Source organism: Odocoileus virginianus, chromosome 14 (genome assembly GCF_023699985.2).
Source record: "Odocoileus virginianus isolate 20LAN1187 ecotype Illinois chromosome 14, Ovbor_1.2, whole genome shotgun sequence".
NCBI lineage: Eukaryota > Metazoa > Chordata > Mammalia > Artiodactyla > Cervidae > Odocoileus > Odocoileus virginianus.
Genome location: NC_069687.1, coordinates 53,754,646 through 53,773,903, shown reverse-complemented (window position 1 = coordinate 53,773,903; position 19,258 = coordinate 53,754,646). Strand labels below are relative to the sequence as shown.

The window sequence follows — 19,258 nt, the reverse complement described above, 5'->3', positions numbered from 1 at the left end:
TTCATTAAGCCTAGGTACTGACCTAGATGCAGGTGGCAACATTCACTTAGGCGTTCCTGAAGAAAGATTTAAGGCTATTAAGTCTTACTGACTTGGCTATTTTTAGATATTTATATGCAAAACAAACCTATCAATCTTTGTATTACATAATTTAAAAATTATATTTCAAAGATAGCAGAATGCCAAGGGGTTTTCCCTGAAATATTCTTCCTGTAAAACTTTTGAAAACAAAGGCTTCACAGATTTTAGGGTAAAAAGATACAAACAGGCTTGCACAGTCTGCAAATGGTTAATATGAAAACTGGAAGGAAAGAGATTTTATTTCAGATTTAGCATTATAAAAGGTCAATTAGAAAAAATAAAAAAACATATACCAGTAGCCAAAAGCATTTGCTTACATCATTCCACAATTTACATAAGAAGATAACTGCTTTTCAAAACCAGACAACAGGTTCAAAAATACTTCTTTTCACACCCTTAAGTGATGTTGTTGGGAACAATGGCTGTTATAAGGCCATTTATTGTGGGCACGTTTCCAGTGAGTTCTGGTTATCATTACTCTCATTTTATCTTCTTTCTTTTTTCTCTCTCATCAGCTTTTTGCTTTCTTCCCTTCTCCTTTTATTCACTGGATTCCGAGGATCATAGATCTCAAATGTGTCTGAGTCTTGCATGCTTGCATCTTTCACTTTTCTGCTTTTATCCTCAAACTGAAGTACATGCGACATCCTAAAGTGGGAGAGAGATGGTTCACTGATTTTGGCGTAAGAATTGAAAGAAGTTCTACACTACACTTGTCTTGGCATAATGAACCAAAAGGCTACAAAACATCAAGATGGGTTTATTGTTTACTGGTGCTTAAACCACATGGAAACCAACTTCTCAGAAAACACTTAAATTTGAAAAACATGTCTGGAGTTTGTTTTGTTGGTTTGTATTTCTAGTAGTGAGTCTCTGTGCTTCAGTCTTCACTTGAGGTTCCTTCTCTAATGGGAGGTTAAAAGAGTTCTACCCAGAAGTCTTCCTTCAACTAAACTCAGAGAACATTCTGTCAGCTTCCTTTAAAGAGCACACTCACTGAGCCAGAGTGAGCCAGGTTGCAGAGAAAAAACCCTGACAGTAAACCAGTCCTATCTGATTTGTTTTGTTTGCAGTAGTTAAATGGGTCAAGTAGGGAATGTGTTCAGAAAATTCCTGTTCAAATGGTGTTATGACTCCCTTTTCTGGGGAGTTGCTGAGTTTTAAAAAAAATTTGTACAAAAAGAAACTGAGCTTTGGGCACAGATCCATGAATTAATTTCCTCCTCTTACTGTTGATTACAACAAATCTAACCACCCTACTTCCCTACTTTATCAAATGCTTACTGGTCTTAAGGTATCAACATGTGCTTGAATCCTAAGTGGTCATAAGCTGGCTATGCTTAGTGGCACAGAAATGTGTAAGTGATTGGCTCTACCCCCATTAGGAGGTGTTGGGAATAAATAGGGAAGTCCCAAAACTAGATTCTAGGGCAGCTGAATAAATTTAGAAAGAAAAAAGTTCAGTTTTTTGATATATAAGTAAAACTACTAAGGCTTCTTTTTCTCACTAGATATTTAAGCAATTTTTAAAACAAGCATACCCAGCACTTTTCTTTATCATAGCAGATATGGCTAAATTGCCTAAGGATTAACACTCCCCACATGTCAGCTGTAACTTTCAGATGAAATCCAAATATTACAGTGATTTCTTTTTCCCTCTATAAGCAGAAATTGGGCAATAGGTACTAGCAGAAATTCCCACCCCCTTTCCTCCTGCAGTACCACAAATGCTGGGTGAAGTTTACTTGTGTTAAGAATTCCCATGGATATACTTAGATTTTTGAAGAATTCGAAAAAGATTTTGTGAGTGAAATGAAATGTTACAATATTAGTGATACTACAATTGCAAAGAATTCAGTAGGGTTGACTGTCATGAGTTGACAAGCTATATATTACCACCATTCCCACCCTCTTCTTTCCCAGAAAAGCTTCTTAGAATGCAATGAGTACCAGTGATATTATTATATGGATGACCTAGAGTCTAATTTACTAACTGAAGTAAAGCACATTTGCATTTCTGTACTTTATTATTAATATATTATTTGCATTAGATTTCATAACAGTGTCACACATGAGAACTGCTGACTTTTTATACTTTCATGGCTTTAACTTTGGAAACAGCCTTATTTAGAAAGTGCATTATAGGATTATTGCTTATTAGATGGAATCCTCCGAGTATGATTTTCTCATGCTTTCATGTTCTACACTCTTTAAGTATTAGCATCTGAAAATAAAACAATCCTCAACTCCTAGCAAAAGGCAATTACTCTCTAGCCATGGTAGCAAGGGACCATTAGAACCAGACTGAATCGATCAAACAGGATTTAATCAATTAATGATGGCCTGCGTAGGCCAAAATGATCAGTGGTAACTCATTTCAGTAAATGTACCTCTGAGAGCCAAAAAATCAGTGACAGCCTCATGCTTTTGAAAGTTGGCCAGTCAGTGGCAGAACCACACCAGTGAACACGCTTAGGAAAGCCCACCAATCAGTCACCGGCAGCCTCTCCTTAACAGTGGTGTTTCAGAGGCTGTGATCAACTCTGAGATGATCCCCAACCCTAAAACTCTGCATAAGGTTTGCAACCTGCTTTGCTCAGAGACTGTGCCTAAAAGCAAGCTCTTTCTTACTATGCTTTTTTCCCCCAGATGCTGAGAGGTAGTCTTTTTCTTTTTCTTTGATACTCCTTACAATCTATGGAGCATTCCCTACAGAGTGTGCTCTTCAGAAACTGTAAGTGTATTACCACTGACGAGGACTAAGTTTAGAACTGTAGCAAGACTGTCCTGTTAAAGGTCCTTATCACACGTCATGGGGAACCCAGACCCTAACACTATATTTTGGTAAGTGTGCAGCAGCTTTCCATATGACTTGTGCTGAGGCTAAACCCAAACCAGAAAATAGCTGGAATTATATTCCCTTTAAAATAATTTTGTTCGCTACTCCTATATTAATATAAAAATACAACCCCCAATATCCTAGTTAACTTAATATCTTTCCATATACACATTCTTCTATTTTAAAAAGTAGTCCTTTCTCTGCCCCAAAAGACAGATGGGTTTTTTTTTTTTTTTTTGTAATATCCACTTCTAGTAGGGGCTTGTCCATGTTTCAATAATGGCTTTATCAGAATTTGTCAAATAAACCCATTAAAAGGCACCCTCCTTTCTAGGTCATGAGAGAATCTTACAACTACTGGATTTAGTTGGCTTTGGTGTTAAGAAATAAAGTCTAGACATGTGAATAATAGCACAAAAGTCCACAAAAAGAAACAGATTTTCCTACAAATCTGAAAAAACAGAAAGCTGTAAATTAAAGTAGCTGTCATTTTCAACTGTTTGTTTCATACACCACTGCGCTAAACAAGTCCAACATTTTGATTAATAACAAACCTAAACCCAGAGGAAAGAAGGGGCTATCAGCTTACAAACTACTTCAGCTTTAATATCATACTACTTAGCATGGCTGGTTACTCAGCAATAATATTTAATGTTTAATTGAAATAAAAACATAATCAAAATGCTTCACCCATTTATCTTTCAACATGCTATGGTCACTTCATTTTAAAAAGCAAAACAAAACAGTTATTATGTTTTCAGCATAATAAACTCCTGACCTGTGTGCCTTCATAAATCACAGACTGCATGAATTGAAAGCATGCCCACATTTTACAGTCTCCTACAAGAATACACACACAGACTTATCATACAGACTTAATTCAAGTACATAAGATCTGGTAGTTTATAACCCTGTATGTACTAATAACTCAATACTATCCGCTCTGTGGCTGCTTATAGAATTGGGCCAACAAAAGCAGTGAAGTTTTTGGAATTACACATATCATTTACATATGAAAATTTTAGAGCTTGTTCAGCTGAAGGCAAAGACAAATATTTAGTTTTCATTAATTGAAAATTTTACATAAGATCAGATTCTCAAGAAAGAACACTGACTTTAGTGGTTACAGAAATGTGGAGGCTTTCCATGTCCACAGAGGCTGCGTCTGACAGGTGTATGGTCAGGCCCTTCAAGATGGCGGTTCTCATGCTCTCTGTCCAGTCCCTGCCTCAACCAGTCCCTGCTTTACCACATGACCCATCTTCCCGCTCATCCCCAGAGCCCCAGCAGTAACCACTACATGTGTGACCCCCTGTCCCAGGAAGTGACTGTTCCAGTACTGAGAGCAGAACCACCCACCAAGCGAGGCTATCAAAGGGGCGCGTCTTGGCCCCGTGGCGACTGTCAACCTGAGGGGCTGGAGAGACTGGATCCTCTGCTGGTTCCCCTGGTAACTGGTGAGCCAGTCCGACATCAGGCCCCTGTAAATGGTGACCGCCTCCTCCCCCTTGCAGCTAAGACCTCTGCTTCCTCCTGCCTGCCATCTGCCTGTGGGGTGGGTGTCACTCCAGGACCTTCTGCTTCTGACTTGGGAGATGCCCTATACACTACACCTTGGGGGACTTTGTCGCTGTTTCTGGTTCTTTCTTTGGTCTCATGGGTGGGACCAAAGGCTCATAGGCCAGTGGGGTGCAAACAGGTAAGCTTATTTTTCTTTTTTGTATGAGACTGTGTGGAATTATAAACAGAAGTAAGCAAGTGATTCTTCAAAAGGGACCTGGATCCTGACCAAACTGACATCTGTTTTTAAAACCTCTTATATAATTGTGAACTATATTAAGATGTGACAGCAGTTCATATTCATTGGGAAAACGAGAGGTCCTTATTCTCAAACATACAGTAAGTAGTATTACAATACAGAATTCCAATATTCATAACTCATTTCTGATTGAAATGCATTTAAGTTATATTTAATATAAACATCTTTCCCATCATCAAGTCTTCCTAACATAGGAACTTACCACCCTGCACTGAGACTGTTGTAGGTATCTGTATTATTTCTCCTTCTTCTAACCTCCAAAGGCTCTAAAATAATCTTTCTTATGTTGTTGTTGTTTAGTCACTAAGTCATGTCTGCTTTTTTTGTGATCCCATGGACTATAGCCTGCCAGGCTCCTCTGTCCATGGGATTTCCCAGGCAAGAATACTGGAGTGGGTAACCATTTCCTTCTCCAGGGGATCTTCCCAATCTAGGGATCCAACCCATGTCTCCTGCATTGTAGGCAGATTCTTTACTGTTGAGCCACCAGGGAAGCCCTAATCTTTCTCATACATTTTCTTTATAGCATATCCTTTGACCAGAAACTATCAGCTATTGGATTCCACCGAAATACCTTAGCCTGACCCTTAAAACCCTGACAATGGGATCTTCCTAGCTCACCAACTTAATTTTGTTTCTTTCATCAACTTTCACCATTTTGTAATTGCCTGTTTACTTGAGTTTGAACATCAGTTATTTCAGACAGTTTGTCTTTTTCACAGCTAAGCTCTCTGTGCTGGGAATCAAAGCCTTCAGACCCTCTGTACTGGCCAGGCCCCCTGGCTGGAACTGGCTGGTTTGCTAAACTAACACTTAACCTCCTTTCATGGGCAGGGACTGTTTTTTATTTCTGTGATAAACTTCTAAATGTCTAACAGGTTCTGCAGAAACTCTGCGGCTCCGCACAGGCCCACCTTTTCGTGACCTCTCATAGATCGGCTCACATTGATGGCTGCTTTTCCACTGCTCTCAGATCAGTGATGGCTAGTTTTTATTCCCTGCAGACTGTGGTGGGAGCGTGTCTTATGTTCTTTCCCATTTCCTATGGTATGGTACCTAATGTAGAACTAGACAGAACTTCTTTTAAAACAGTGTTCCTCAAAGTCTAATCCCAGAGTTCTGCAACAAACATAGGTTGCACATTACAATCACTTGGGAAGTTTTTAAAACTATCAATGCTAGGTCTCATCATCCCAGGATGGGGCCTCAGCCTCAGTAATCTAAAATTTTTTTTTCCTGGTGATTTAAAAGTACAGAAAAAGTTAAGACCACAGCTTTAAGTTTAAGAACCTTTACATGTTCAGATTGATTGATTTCATCAACCATTTGTTCTGGTCCCTTCAGAGAACATTAAGAACAGCTGGTTCCTAACGACAAACTACTCACATACTTAAAGAATCTTAAGTGACTTCTGAGCCTATTTTAACTGAATAATCTCAAGTGTATCATCCATTTCTTAAATATAGTTTGAGGAAAAGGCAAGGAGCTACGCTGAATTATTCATTCAACAAACACTGGAGCCTTTTTATGTGTGAGACCTATTGTCAGACACCGGGGAAATAAAGCCGAACATGACCCAGGCTCTGCTCTCCTGAAGTGAACAGCCTGTTAGGGGAGATGAACATACTGGCACCGGAACAAATGTACATTTTGGAACTGTTTGCAGAGTGTGAGGCAACAGGAAGAAGAGCATCCTCTTACTTAGCAGCCTATGAAGAGCTTTCATGTGTCTGGTATTATCTTCACAATAACTATATGGGGTAGGTGGGAAATATGCTATTCACCCCATTTAACAGGCAACCTGAGAGATTTGTGGTCAAGAAACTTGTAGCTGATAAGTAGTTGACAGGATGCTTGACTGAATGTCTTTAGAGGTAACAAACGTTCACCTTGTGAAGATGTATTTAACTTTAGGAATAAATCAAAAGTTAATTCAGCGCTAAATCTAGTGAACAGGATAAAAAAAATCAGATTGAGTAGTGCTTATTTCAGAATACAACATTTTGAAAAGGCAGCTATAAAGAGACAGGAATGATAATATGCGTAGCTCCTAGGCTGGCCTTTTAGAAAAGAAGTTCCCAAAATGTCTTGAGCCATATGAGAGCCTCTTTGGGAAAAGGCATTCTCTGTGAGGTGAACATTTGCTTTTTTTTTCCAAAGGGGACAGTTAATTTTCACTGTAAGTTTTCATGCCTTTATTGCCTTTTCTCACTGTTCTCTGAAATCAGTCCCAATTTCTCCATAATCCTCCTAAAATGAGGACCTCTATTCAGCTGAGGTCCAAGAGGAGCGGAGCCAAGGGCCCCGGCCTGACCCTGAGAGAGTGGATGTCTGTGGTGCCACAGGCCCCGGCCTGACCCTGAGAGAGTGGATGTCTGCGGTGCCACAGGCCCTGGCTGGCCCTGTGGGGAGGATGTCTGGCAGTCTCCTCTCAGCCATCCAAATTACTAAGGAGTGCCTTGTGATTGATGATATCCAGGAGGTCTTTTCTGTTACATGTATATTTTTCAAAAATTCAGATTTAGCCATGAAAACTGCCCTGTTCCCACTGTCTAAACAATGAAACCCAAATTTCTTATGTAGCCTCTATGACCCAGCTTTTGTTCCTCTCTCTAAGCTACTATGTCATCTTCACATCTTACGCTCCAGACATCCCGAATTACTTGCTGTTTCTCTGTAGAGCCTGCTCTCTCCTGCCTCCTTGCCACCTCTGTATGGTGATATACTTCTCTCCCTGCTTCAATTGAGGTATCATCCCTCTGGGAACCAGTCCATGTTTCCTCTCCTGCTCATTTTCAGGAGGGTTAAGGTCTTCTTCCGAACCTATTTTTAGTTCAGCCTCCTTCACTAGACTGAAGATAGCTCTATTTTATTGACTTTTGTACCAGCACGGTCACCAAGGCTTGACAAGAAGGATGCCCTCAATAAATGCTAAATAAACACATGTTTCTGGATAGCCAGTAACCACTAAAAACCTGGCTTTATTCACCTTTCTCCTTGAGTATTAAAAGGTAATTCCAAATTTTTTAGCAATTACAGTTGACCCTTGAACAGTACAGGTTTGAAATGCACAGTCCACGTATATGCAGATTTTTTGCAGATACTTTAGCACTATCTGATCTGTGATTGGCTGATTGTGCAGATGTGGAGCCACTTATTTAGAGGAACTAGGTATGTGGAGGGTCAACTATAAATTATAAGTGGATTTTCAACTGCATGAAGGGTGGGTGCCTTAAACCTCCACATTGCTCAAGTGTTAACTGAATGTTTGTAAGCCTTTCACTTTTCCAGATTAGGTAACAGTTTCAGAAGGATAGGTGTTAACTCTTCTTTAAACTTTTGATAGAATTCACCTGTGAAGCCATCTGGTCCTGGACTTTTATTGGGAGTTTTAAAACCACAGATTCAATTTCAGTACTTGTAATTTGGTATGTTCATATTTTCTATTTCTTCCTGGTTTAATCTTGGGAGATTGTACTTTTCTAAGGATTTGTCCATTTCTTCTAGATTGTCTATTTTATTGGCATATAGTTGGTTGCAGTAGTCATTTATGGTCCTTTGTATTACTTTGGTGGCGGTTATAATTTTTTTTCATTTCTAGTTTTGTTATTACAGTCCCTCTCTCTTTTTTTCTTGATGAGTCTGGCTAAAGGTTTATCAATTTTATTTTTTCAAGAACTGGTTTTTAGTTTTGTAAATCCTTCCCATTTTTTTTTAAAGTTTCTATTTATTTCTGCTCTGATCTTTATGATTTATTTCCTTCTACTAACTTTGGGTTTTATTTGTTCTTTTTCTCCTTGCTTTAGGTGTAAGTTTAGGCTGGTTGTTTGAGATTTTTTTTTTTTTTTTAGTTCCTAAGGTAAGCTTGTGTTGCTATAAACTTCACTCTTCTAGAACTGCTTTTGCTGTATCCCATAGGTTTTGGATCATCATGTTTTCATTTCCATTTGTCTCCAGGTATTTTTTTATTTCCTCTTTGATTTCTTCAATGATCCATTGGTTGTTTAATAGGATATTGCTTAGCTTCCACGTTTGCATTTTTTTGCAGTTATTTCCTTATATAGTTGATTTCTAATCTCATTGCATTGTAGTCATAAAAGCTGCTTTATGATTTCAAGTTTCTTATATTTTGACAATTTCCAGGGACACTGATTGGATATTTTGTAGAATGCCCCATCACTGAAATTTGTCTGATTTGTCTCATGATAAGACTGGGCTTTGAGTTACTGGGATAAAGACCAAGATGTGAAGTGCAATTATCGTTACATAGTATCAAGGGTACATTCTATCAACATGATTTATAATGCTGATGTTGACCATGACCACATTGCTGAGGTAGTACTTGTCAAATTTCTCCACTGTAAAGTTAATCTTTTTTTTTTCCCCTGCTTTCCATGTTGAGTTCTTTGGAAGCAAGTTCACTATATGCAGTCCACACCAAGGAGTGAAGAGTTATACTTCCCTACTCTTTTTTAAAAAATTTTTGTTTTCTAACTTGTTATGATTTCTGTGTGTTTATTTTATATCTGGTAATAATACTGATTGCTTAGGACTGCTGGTAGATAGCTTTGGATTTTCTAGATCTGCAAGTAACTTGTTTTCCTCCATTTTGTTTTATAGATAAGCAACTGAAGAAAAGCTATTAAGATTATTTACCAACCTGAAACCTGATTTCCAGTTCATGCCTAGAAATCTGTCTCATTATGTCCAATACTTTTACAGGTACTTCTGCTTCTATAAAAAAATAAAGACTAAAATAACTTGTTGAGGATTTAGGTAACTATGCTAACAAACATTTGGTACTTATTACAACTTTAAGAAAGTACAAGTAGTATAAAAATTGCAAACTTTTAGATTTGCATCAAATGAATTAAAACCAGTTATATAAGGAATAATGAAATTATCAACCATAGATATCACAAATCTTTTTCTTTGAGTCTCAGTTCATTTCTGACACTTAAAAATATAGCAGGCATTTTTGTTTAAGCATTGGCATTTTCTTATGACTTCTCAGTCAGTTCAGTTCAGTTCACTCAGTCTGAAATAACAAGTTAGAAAACAAGAATTTTAATAAAAACTGTAGGGAAGTAAACTCTTCACTCCTTGGTGTGGACTGCATATAGTGAGCTTGCTTCCAAAGAACTCAACATGGAAAGCAAGAAGAAAAAAAAAGATTAACTTTATAGTGAAGAAATCTGACATGACTTTGTGACCTCATGGACTGCAGCAGGCTAGGCTTCCCTGTCCATCACCAACTCCTGGAGTTCACTCAAACTCATGTCTATCAAGTCAGTGATGCCATCCAATCATCTCATCCTCTGTTGTCCCCTTCTCCTCCTGCCTTCAATCTTTCCCAGCATCAGGGTCTTTTCCAGTGAGTCATTTCTTCCCATCGGGTGGCCAAAATATTGGAGTTTCAGCTTCAGCATCAGTGCTTCCAATGAATATTCAGGACTGATTTCCTTTAGGATTGACTGGTTGGATCTCCTTGCAGTCCAAGGGACTCTTAAGAGGTTTCTCCAACACCACAGTTCAAAAGCATCAATTCTTCGGTGCTCAGCTTTCTTTATAGTCCAGCTCTCACATCCCTATATGTTGCTGCTGCTGCTAAGGCGCTTCAGTCGTGTCCGACTCTGTACGACCCCATAGACGGCATGATTACTGGAAAAATCATAGCTTTGACTAGACGGACCTTTGTTGTCCAAGACCAAGATGTAAAGTGTGATTATCATTACATCATATCAAGGGTACATACAATCAACATGATTTCTAGAATAAATTTAAAAACATTAATTGGATAGTACTAATTAGATGATTTCATTTCTGCATTTTAACTCCAAAATGTAATATTAAAGTCAAAACCTTATGAACTTTTTATTTTTAGGATTTAGCGCCATCACTAGTTACAGATAACTTATGGCTCTCGTTTTCACAAATGTTCAAAGTTTCTATAGGGATTAAGAAGTTAAAGGGTTAAAAAGTACCAGTTTTTAAAGTATCTTTTTTTCAATATGAAGTATATAGAGATCATAGTAATTCACAGGAAGAGACAGACAAAACATAAATGAGTCCAGAGACCAAAGTATGTATGTTTAAAAAGAATTCCTGGAAAATGAGGTCACTAGCATTCTTTATGAACAGCAGAGCAGGATGGCACAAGACAGATGACTGAGAAACAGAAAAGACAAAAAAAAAAAAAAAACAAAGAAAACAAGGAGGAAAAAATGTAAGAAAACTCAGAGGGATAGATAAACAGTGACTAAAGGAAGCACAGAAAAATGCAGATAGAAATGTCCCAAACTCAAGAGTTTTGGAAATTGACATAGGAAAAAAAATAGGAATAAGCAAAATAAAGGAAAATAGAACACTAGGTAAACCAAGCAAAGAGGAAAATAGACACTGGCCTTTGAAAAATAAAACAAAGATGAAAGCCAGTAGGTTTTCTTTTGCTGTTCATTGTTCACATGGGAAAACTTCCTTTGTTCTGAGTTTTGAATGAATATTAGTATTTCTCCTTTAGTTTAGAATTTTGAAAAGCTGACTTTAAAAATGTATTTTGTTTCCTTTAGTTAAAAAAGAGAAATTCCACAATATTATAGAGTGCCTTTAATAAATACTGCATATTGTTGAGGCAAATATAAAATATGTAACTTTTAAAATATATTCAGCAACATGGGAATGCAGTTTCTTGGCTTTCTGGCCTATCTAGCATGCTTCACACTCAACAGGACACAGGGTGGAAAGATTTAAGAGGCTTTCCAGAATAAATCTGTAATATGTATTTTTATACTTGCCATGAGATTTAACCAATTGCTCAGGCAGTAACTTTAAAAATATTATTTAATTGTAGGGTAATTGCTTTACAGTATTGGGTTGGCTTCTGCCATACATCAACATGAAACAGTCATAGGTATACACATATGTCCCCTTCCTCTTGAACCTCCTTCCCACCCCATTCTATGCCTCTAGGTTGTCACAGAGCACTGGATTTGAGCTTCAGCATCACAGAGCAAATTTCCACTGGCTAATTTTATCTCTACATGTGGTAATGTATATGTTTCAATGCTACTCTCTGAGTTCTTCTCACCTTCTCCTTCCCTGCCCTGTGTCCACAAATCTGTCTGTTGCCTTTGTCTCCAGTGCTGCCCTGCAGATAGGTTCATCAGCACCATCTTTCTAGATTCCATACGTGTGCATATTCAGCTTTGTCTGACTCTTTGTGACCCTTTGGACTATAGCCTCTCAGGCTCCTCTGTCCATGGGATTTTCCAGGCAAGAATATTGGAGTGGGTTATCATTTCCTTCTCCAGGGGATCTTCCTGACCCAGGGATTGAATCCGTGTCTTTTATGTCTCCTGCATTGCAGGTGGATTCTTTACCTGCTGAGCCATTCCATACATATATATATGTGTTAACATTCGGTATCTGCCTCTTTCTGACTTACTTCACTATGTATAATAGGATCTACGTTCATCCACCTCATTAGAACTGACTCAAATGCATCCCTTTTTATGCCCGAGTAACATTCCATAATGTATATGTACCACAACTTCTTTATCCATTCCTGTCGATAGACATCCAGGTTGCTTCCGAGCACTATTGTAAATAGTGCTGCAATGAACACTGAGGTATATGTATCTTTTTCAATTATGGTTTCCTCAGCGTATATGCCCAGTAGTGGGACTGCTGGATCATACAGTAGTTCCATTCCTAGCTTTTTAAGGCATCTCCACACTGTTCTCCACAGTGGCTGGATCAATTTGCATTCCCACCAACAGTACAAAAGGGTTCCTTTTTCTCCACACTCTCTTCAGCATTTATTGTTTATAGATTTTTTTGATGATGGCCATTCTGACCGGTGTGAGGTGATACCTCACTGTAGTTCTGATTTGCATTTTTCTAATAATGAGTGATGTTGAGCATCTTTTCATGTGTTTTATTAGCCATCTGTATGCCTTCTTTGGAGAAATATCTATTTAGGTCTTCTGCCCACTTTTTAAATTGGGTTGTTTGTTTTTCTGGTATTGAGCTGAATGAGATGCTTATATATTTTGGAGAATAAACTTTTGTCAGTTGTTTCATTTTCAATTGTTTTCTCCCATTATGAGGGTTGTCTTTTAATCTTGTTTATTGTTTCCTTTGCTGTGCAAAAGCTTTTAAAGTTTAATTAGGTCCCATTTGATTATTTTTGTTTTTATTTCCATTACTCTAGGAGATGGATCATAGAGGATCTTGTTGTGATATTTATTGAAGAGTGTACTGCCTATATTTTCCTCTAAGTTTCTGGCCTTACATGTAAGTCTTTAATTCATTTTGAGTTTATTTTTGTGTATGGTGTTAGGAAGTGTTCTAGCTTCATTCTTTTGCATGTAGCTTTCCAGTTTTCCCAGCATCATTTATTGAAGAGGCTGTCTTTTCTCCATTGTATATTCTTGCCTTTGTCAAAGATAAGGAACCTATAGGTGTGTGGGTTTATCTCTGGGCTTTCTCTCTTGTTCCATTGGTCTATATTTCTGTTTTTGTGCTACTACCATACAGCACTGTCTTGATGACTTTAGCTCTGTAGTATAGTCTGAAGTCAGGAAGGTTGATTCTTCCATTTTTCTTTCTCAAGACTGCTTTGGCTATCTGGGGTCTTTTGTGTTTCCAGATAAACTGTAAAAGGTTTTGTTCTAGTTCTAAAATGTCATTGGTAGTTTGATAGAGATTGCACTGAATTTGTAGGTTACTTTGGGTAGTATAGCCGTTTTCACAATATTGATTCTTCCAAGCCAAGAATATAGTATATCTCTCCATCTGTTTGTGTCATCTTGCCAATAGCTTTTAATATATGGTCTATGAACTAATAAAACATAGGGAAGATGGAGTTTCCAATCAAAAAGGCCTGGTAAGCAGCTGGGGTAATGGCTATCTGCCTGTGTCAAGACAAATCCATGAACAAAGCAAGCTTCTCTAATGTGATAGAAACTTATTTCAGAGCCAAGACATGAAAGCAGAGTAAATACAGAAGAGTCTTCTTCATCCAGAAGAAAAGGGCAGAAAAAGAGGTAACTTCAGGGATTGGACAGAAGGCTTATTACAATTTGAATAATCACCTTTCCAGGGTCAGCAACTCTGACAAAGACTTATTTATAAAGAACCATGTTGGTCTTCAGCAGCATTATTTATAGTCTTGTATAAAATGAACACTAAATAGGGAACCTGGTCTATAATCATATTCCTTCTCCCTTCATTTTCTTACTGCCTTAGAACTTGGCTAAGAGGGAGAAATGGAAGGAAACATTCACGTTACACTGAGCTTACCATTGTATAATTTCCAAAGTAATGATATTCTGCTTCATATTTAAATTATGTTTACCAGTGAAACCCGATCCCCCAATTTCTTCCCAGCACTGGCATCAAGGAAAAAAACCCCAACATTTCATGTATGACGTAGTACTGTTTACCATAAAAATATCAGATCTCAATTTTATCTCAGAATATTAAGAATTACAATAAAAACTAAACACTGTAACTTGTGGGCTAATTAGGTAAAGGTCACAAAAACTGTCAAATATTATAGAAATGCTATAAATTCCAATCATCTCAATATACTGACAGTAGTCAAATATAGACAAATTAATTCTTAAAAATATCAGGGACAACACTGAATGACAATAAAATACTTTCTGGGACACTGATTGTCCCAGACACCAGGCTAACGCCTTCAACACCAGTATTTCACTGAATCCACAGATAGGCCTATCAGGAAGGCACTCTTATACCCAATTTACACTTTAAGGAACAGGGTAAGAAAGGATATATAATTTGTCCAAGATTACACAGCTAGTAACTTCCAAAGTAGCATTCAAAATCAGGTCTAACTTCAAACTCCATAATCAACCACTCTATTTATATTTTTAAGAAAAATAACAAATAAATCACAGGTACTTGTTCGAGTTAAACAACATTTTGAGTAACTTTCTGAATTATAATTCTTCAAATAATATAGGGATTATAATAGTAGGGCCATGAATTTAACATTTTCCATGATCTAAAGATGGTCAGACAATTTTTAATCAAGAATTAAAGTCCTGAAGTTCACTTGTCTGACCTAGTTACTACAGTTTGAAACAACACTGCCTTATTAGAAATACGAAAAATATGCATTGTTGAATACAAAATCACAAACAAGGTAATGTTTTTGAAAACAAACAGAATCAAATCACTGAGTCAAACATGATTGGCTATTTCTGAAATCTACCACTTGCTAGCTATGAGATCTTGACCAAAATTATGTAACCTTTCTGTGCCTCAGATTCTTCCCATAGAATCCGGGCCTAAGAACAATATCAAACTTTATAGGTTTAAAAAAGATAAGTGTTTTGAAAATGTTCAGTAAAAGTTAACTTCTTACTATGGTTTATTTCTACTTAGAAAAATAGCTAAAGCCCACTGTTTTATTTATCATAGTCAAGTGAACTAACTGAACACAAAGAACAGAACATTATTATTATATGTAACTTGATTATCCACTAGTGTCAGAGAAGAAAAAGGGTATTAATAATCCAAAATGTCAGGTGGTAGAAAGATTATTAATGAATGTCTTTGGAAGTGGGTTCTGTGACTTGCATTTATACATGGCCACCCTGGATGTCCTGGGAATTCACATCTTATGAGATATAAGTGAGATATTGTCTACCCTATGCCTTTGTTGATCCTTTGTGCTTTTGTTCAGTACCAAGGAGATGGAAAAATTCTGATCAAACTTCTCATAAAAACTTTTATATACTTATAATAGAAAATGGCAATCAAATATCCTAGATTTTGTTCTTTTTATTCCTCACACTACTTTTTTCCACATGCAATCTTTTCCATTACTTTGAAGGAAGGGGGTTTGCCTAGGATTGATTACTTCCTTCTTGGCTCTAGGGCCACAATTCAGGTAGTGGCCACCTGTTAAATAATGAGGGCTTTTTATTGATTTCATGGTCAACTGTCGTAAGGTTTCTCCAGGTGTGGTTAACTAAAAGAAAATAAGAAAGTAGCACACTAACCAGTTGTTTAAGCATTTACAGTAAAAATAAAAATGTTGAACAGAAAGTCCAACTTGCTTACCAAATATTAAATAGTATTACACTGCTACAGTATTGAGGTACTGACACAGGAATAGGCAGAAAAATCCATGTAAAATAATGAAGCTGATCCAAAATATACATAAGACCTATTCCATCATAAAGGACATGTTTAATATTGGTGGGGAAACATATTCAATTGCGGTGATTAGTAATTTAGGAAAAAAAAGTTGTAACATTAACCTAATATAATATACCAAATCAATTCCAGATAGATTAAAGATGTAAAATTAAAACCATAAAATTACTCGAGAAAGATACAACTAGGTATTTATATAATCCTGTGATTTTTAAAGGCCTAAAGATGAAACTGGGCAGAAAACATGGAGAAAAAGATTGGCAGATTTGGGAATGCACATTTAAAACTCTTTTCATAACAAAACAAAAACCTCTATAAACAAACTGTAAGGCAATGACAAACTGGTAAAAATACTTAAAGCAAATAATATCACTTTTTTCATTCTTAATATTTAAGAGCTTTTATAAAACAATAAGAAATATATAATCATCTTAGAGTATACAACTAACCACCACCAAGACAACGATGAAATATAAATGGCTAGTTAACATATTTAACAAGTTCACTTTACCAGTAAACAAAGAAATAGAAAATAATGTGGAGTAGAAACTGGCAAAGACTGCTCTATCTGTTTTCTGGGATATACTAGAACACATACATAAATAACACCTAGAGTATGGAGAACTTCGTACAGCAACTTCATACACTGCTGTACAGATACAGATGACTCAGTTTTCTGGAATTCAATCTAGCAAAAGTCCATCAAAGGCATACCTGAGCGGACAGAAATCAGAGCGTGGTTGGGTGCGGTGATTGGCTGAAAAGGGGCATGAGGAAACTTTCTGGGGTATTGTTAGTGTTCTTGATCTTGTTCTGGTGGTGTTTACAATGGCTGTATATAATATTAAAATTCTAAAAATGAGCAATAAGAACTGTGAATTTTTTTACCCGTAAAATGTACCTCAATTAAAATTAAAAAAATGCGTACCTGGCTCAGCAGTTTAAATTCCTTTAGCCTTAGAAATAACAGTGGATACACAAAATATTTAACTACTGGATTATTCACTGAAGAAAGGCTTATAATAAAAAGCTGAGTGTTCAGTCTAGACAAAAGCATAGTGATGATTATCTGCGGGATATAAGATAAGATTAAAATGATTTTTTCTTTTCCTTGTCAATGTTTTGTAATTCAGTGTCCATGGGGTCACAAAGAGTCAGACATGACTGAGATGGACTGAACAACAAACAACAAAACTCTTATGAAAGAAAATGACACATTGTTTAAAACTGCCTTTAGAGAAATACCATCAAGACTATGTACAATTTATGTATAGTCTTTCCTTAAATTCTGCCTGGAATCCTACTACTTGGGTTTTTCTATCTTGTTTTAAGCATCATATAACTTCAGATATGGTTAATATATCAAAATGCTTGCTGAGAATTTCTTGATTGCCTGTGTACGATGGCAACTTCCAGTCTCTCATTTTGTACTGGTTTTATTGCTGTTTGAAACTACCATTGAGAAATGACTTTTTAACTACATTGTGCTAATCCCAAGGACCTTTGCTTGCTCCTTAAACTTAAAAAAAAAAAAATTACTTATTTATTTGGCTAAACTGGGTCTTAGTTTCAGCATATGGGATCTAGTTCCCTGACCAGTGACTGAACCTGGGCCCCTTGCCCTCTGAGCTCGGAGTCCTAGCTGCTGGAGCACCAAGAAAGTTTCTTAAACTTACTTTTTAATAGAAGTAGACTGCTTATGCCTATATAGTTTTCTCTGTTCCAAAATGCTGTAGGTTGCGGGGGAAGATTCTGGAGAGAGTCTACAATCTATGACTGTGTATTCCCATTCTCCTCCTCTTTTTCTATGAATGCTGTATTTGCATTAGCTAAACTCAGCCCACTTAACCATTTTATAATCTGGATTCAGCTAAAGAACCTGCTTGACTATACTTATCCCCTTTTCTCAACAGTTTTTAAAATAGAATCACTGAGCACTACTAGCCAATTTAATGAATATGTCTACATTCCTTCTAGGTCACAGATAACATAAGTAAACGAACATTTGCCTTTTCTTTATATGTTATGTTTTCTTTGAGGTTTTACAATGAGAGGACTGTATAACTAACATTTTGCCAGTTTATTTAGATTGTGTTGTCTGGGTAATTTGGCAAGCTTTATCAATACTACTCTGGTACCATGCACCCTCCTTCTCTCACACCTAATATTTTCCGAGCATTTCCTAAGAGTCAGGCACTCTGTTGACTCAGTTCAGTTAGGTTTAGTCGCTCAGTCGTGTCCAACTCTTTGCGACCCCATGAATCGCAACACGCCAGGCCTCCCTATCCATCACAAACTCCTGGAGTTTACTCAAACCCATGCCCATCAAGTCAGTGATGCCATCCAGCCTTCTCATCCTCTGTCATCCCCTTCTCCTCCTGCCCCCAATCCCTCCCAGCATCAGGGTCTTTTCCAATGAGTCAACTCTTCGCATGAGGTGGCCAAAGTACTGGAGTTTCAGCTTCAGCATCAGTCCTTCCAATGAACACTCAGGAATGATCTCCTTTAGGATGGACTGGTTGGATCTCCTTGCAGTCCAAGGGACTCTCAAGAGTCTTCTCCAACACCACAGTTCAAAAGCATCAATTTTTTGGTGCTCAGCTTTCTTTATAGTCCAACTCTCACATCCATACATGACCACTGGAAAAACCATAGCCTTGACCAGATGGACCTTTGTTGGCAAAGTAATGTCTCTGCTTTTTAATATGCTATCTAGGTTGGTCATAACTTTCCTTCCAAGGAGCAAGCGTCTTTTAATTTCATGGCTGCAGTCACAATCTGCAGTGATTTTGGAGCCCCCAAAAATAAAGTCTGACATTGCTTCCATTGTCTCCCCATCTACTTCCCATGAGGTGATGGGACCAGATGCAATGATCTTAGTTTTCTGAATGTTAAGCTTTAAGCCAACTTTTTCACTCTCCTCTTTCACTTTCATCAAGAGGCTTTTTAGTTCCTCTTCACTCTCTGCCATAAGGGTGGTGTCATCTGCATATCTGAGGTTATTGATATTTCTCCCAGAAATCTTGATTCCAGCTTGTGTTTCTTCCAGCCCAGCATTTCTCATGATGTACTCTGCATATAAGCTAAACAAACAGGGTGACAATATACAGCCTTGACATACTTCTTTCCCTATTTGGAACCAGTCTGTTGTTCCATGTCCAGTTCTAAATGTTGCTTCCTGACCTGCATACAGGTTTCTCAAGAGGCAGGTCAGGTGGTCTGGTATCCCCATCTCTTTCAGAATTTTCCACAGTTTATTGTAGATCCACACAGTCGAAGGCTTTGGCATAGTCAATGAAGCAGAAATAGATGTTTTTCTGGAACTC

General features: G+C 37.3%; 1 protein-coding gene across 2 annotated transcripts in view; it reads right to left on the bottom strand.

Moving 5' to 3' along the window:
• Positions 1–289: 289 nt before the first annotated feature.
• Positions 290–19,258, bottom strand: part of CWC27 (CWC27 spliceosome associated cyclophilin) — a 221,697-nt gene continuing 202,728 nt past the window's right edge. For both annotated transcript variants that reach the window (XM_070476747.1, XM_070476748.1), the window contains one exon: positions 290–729. In XM_070476747.1, the coding sequence (XP_070332848.1) occupies positions 567–729 (163 nt within the window). In that variant the 3' untranslated portion in view covers positions 290–566. The remainder of the gene's footprint in view (positions 730–19,258) is intronic.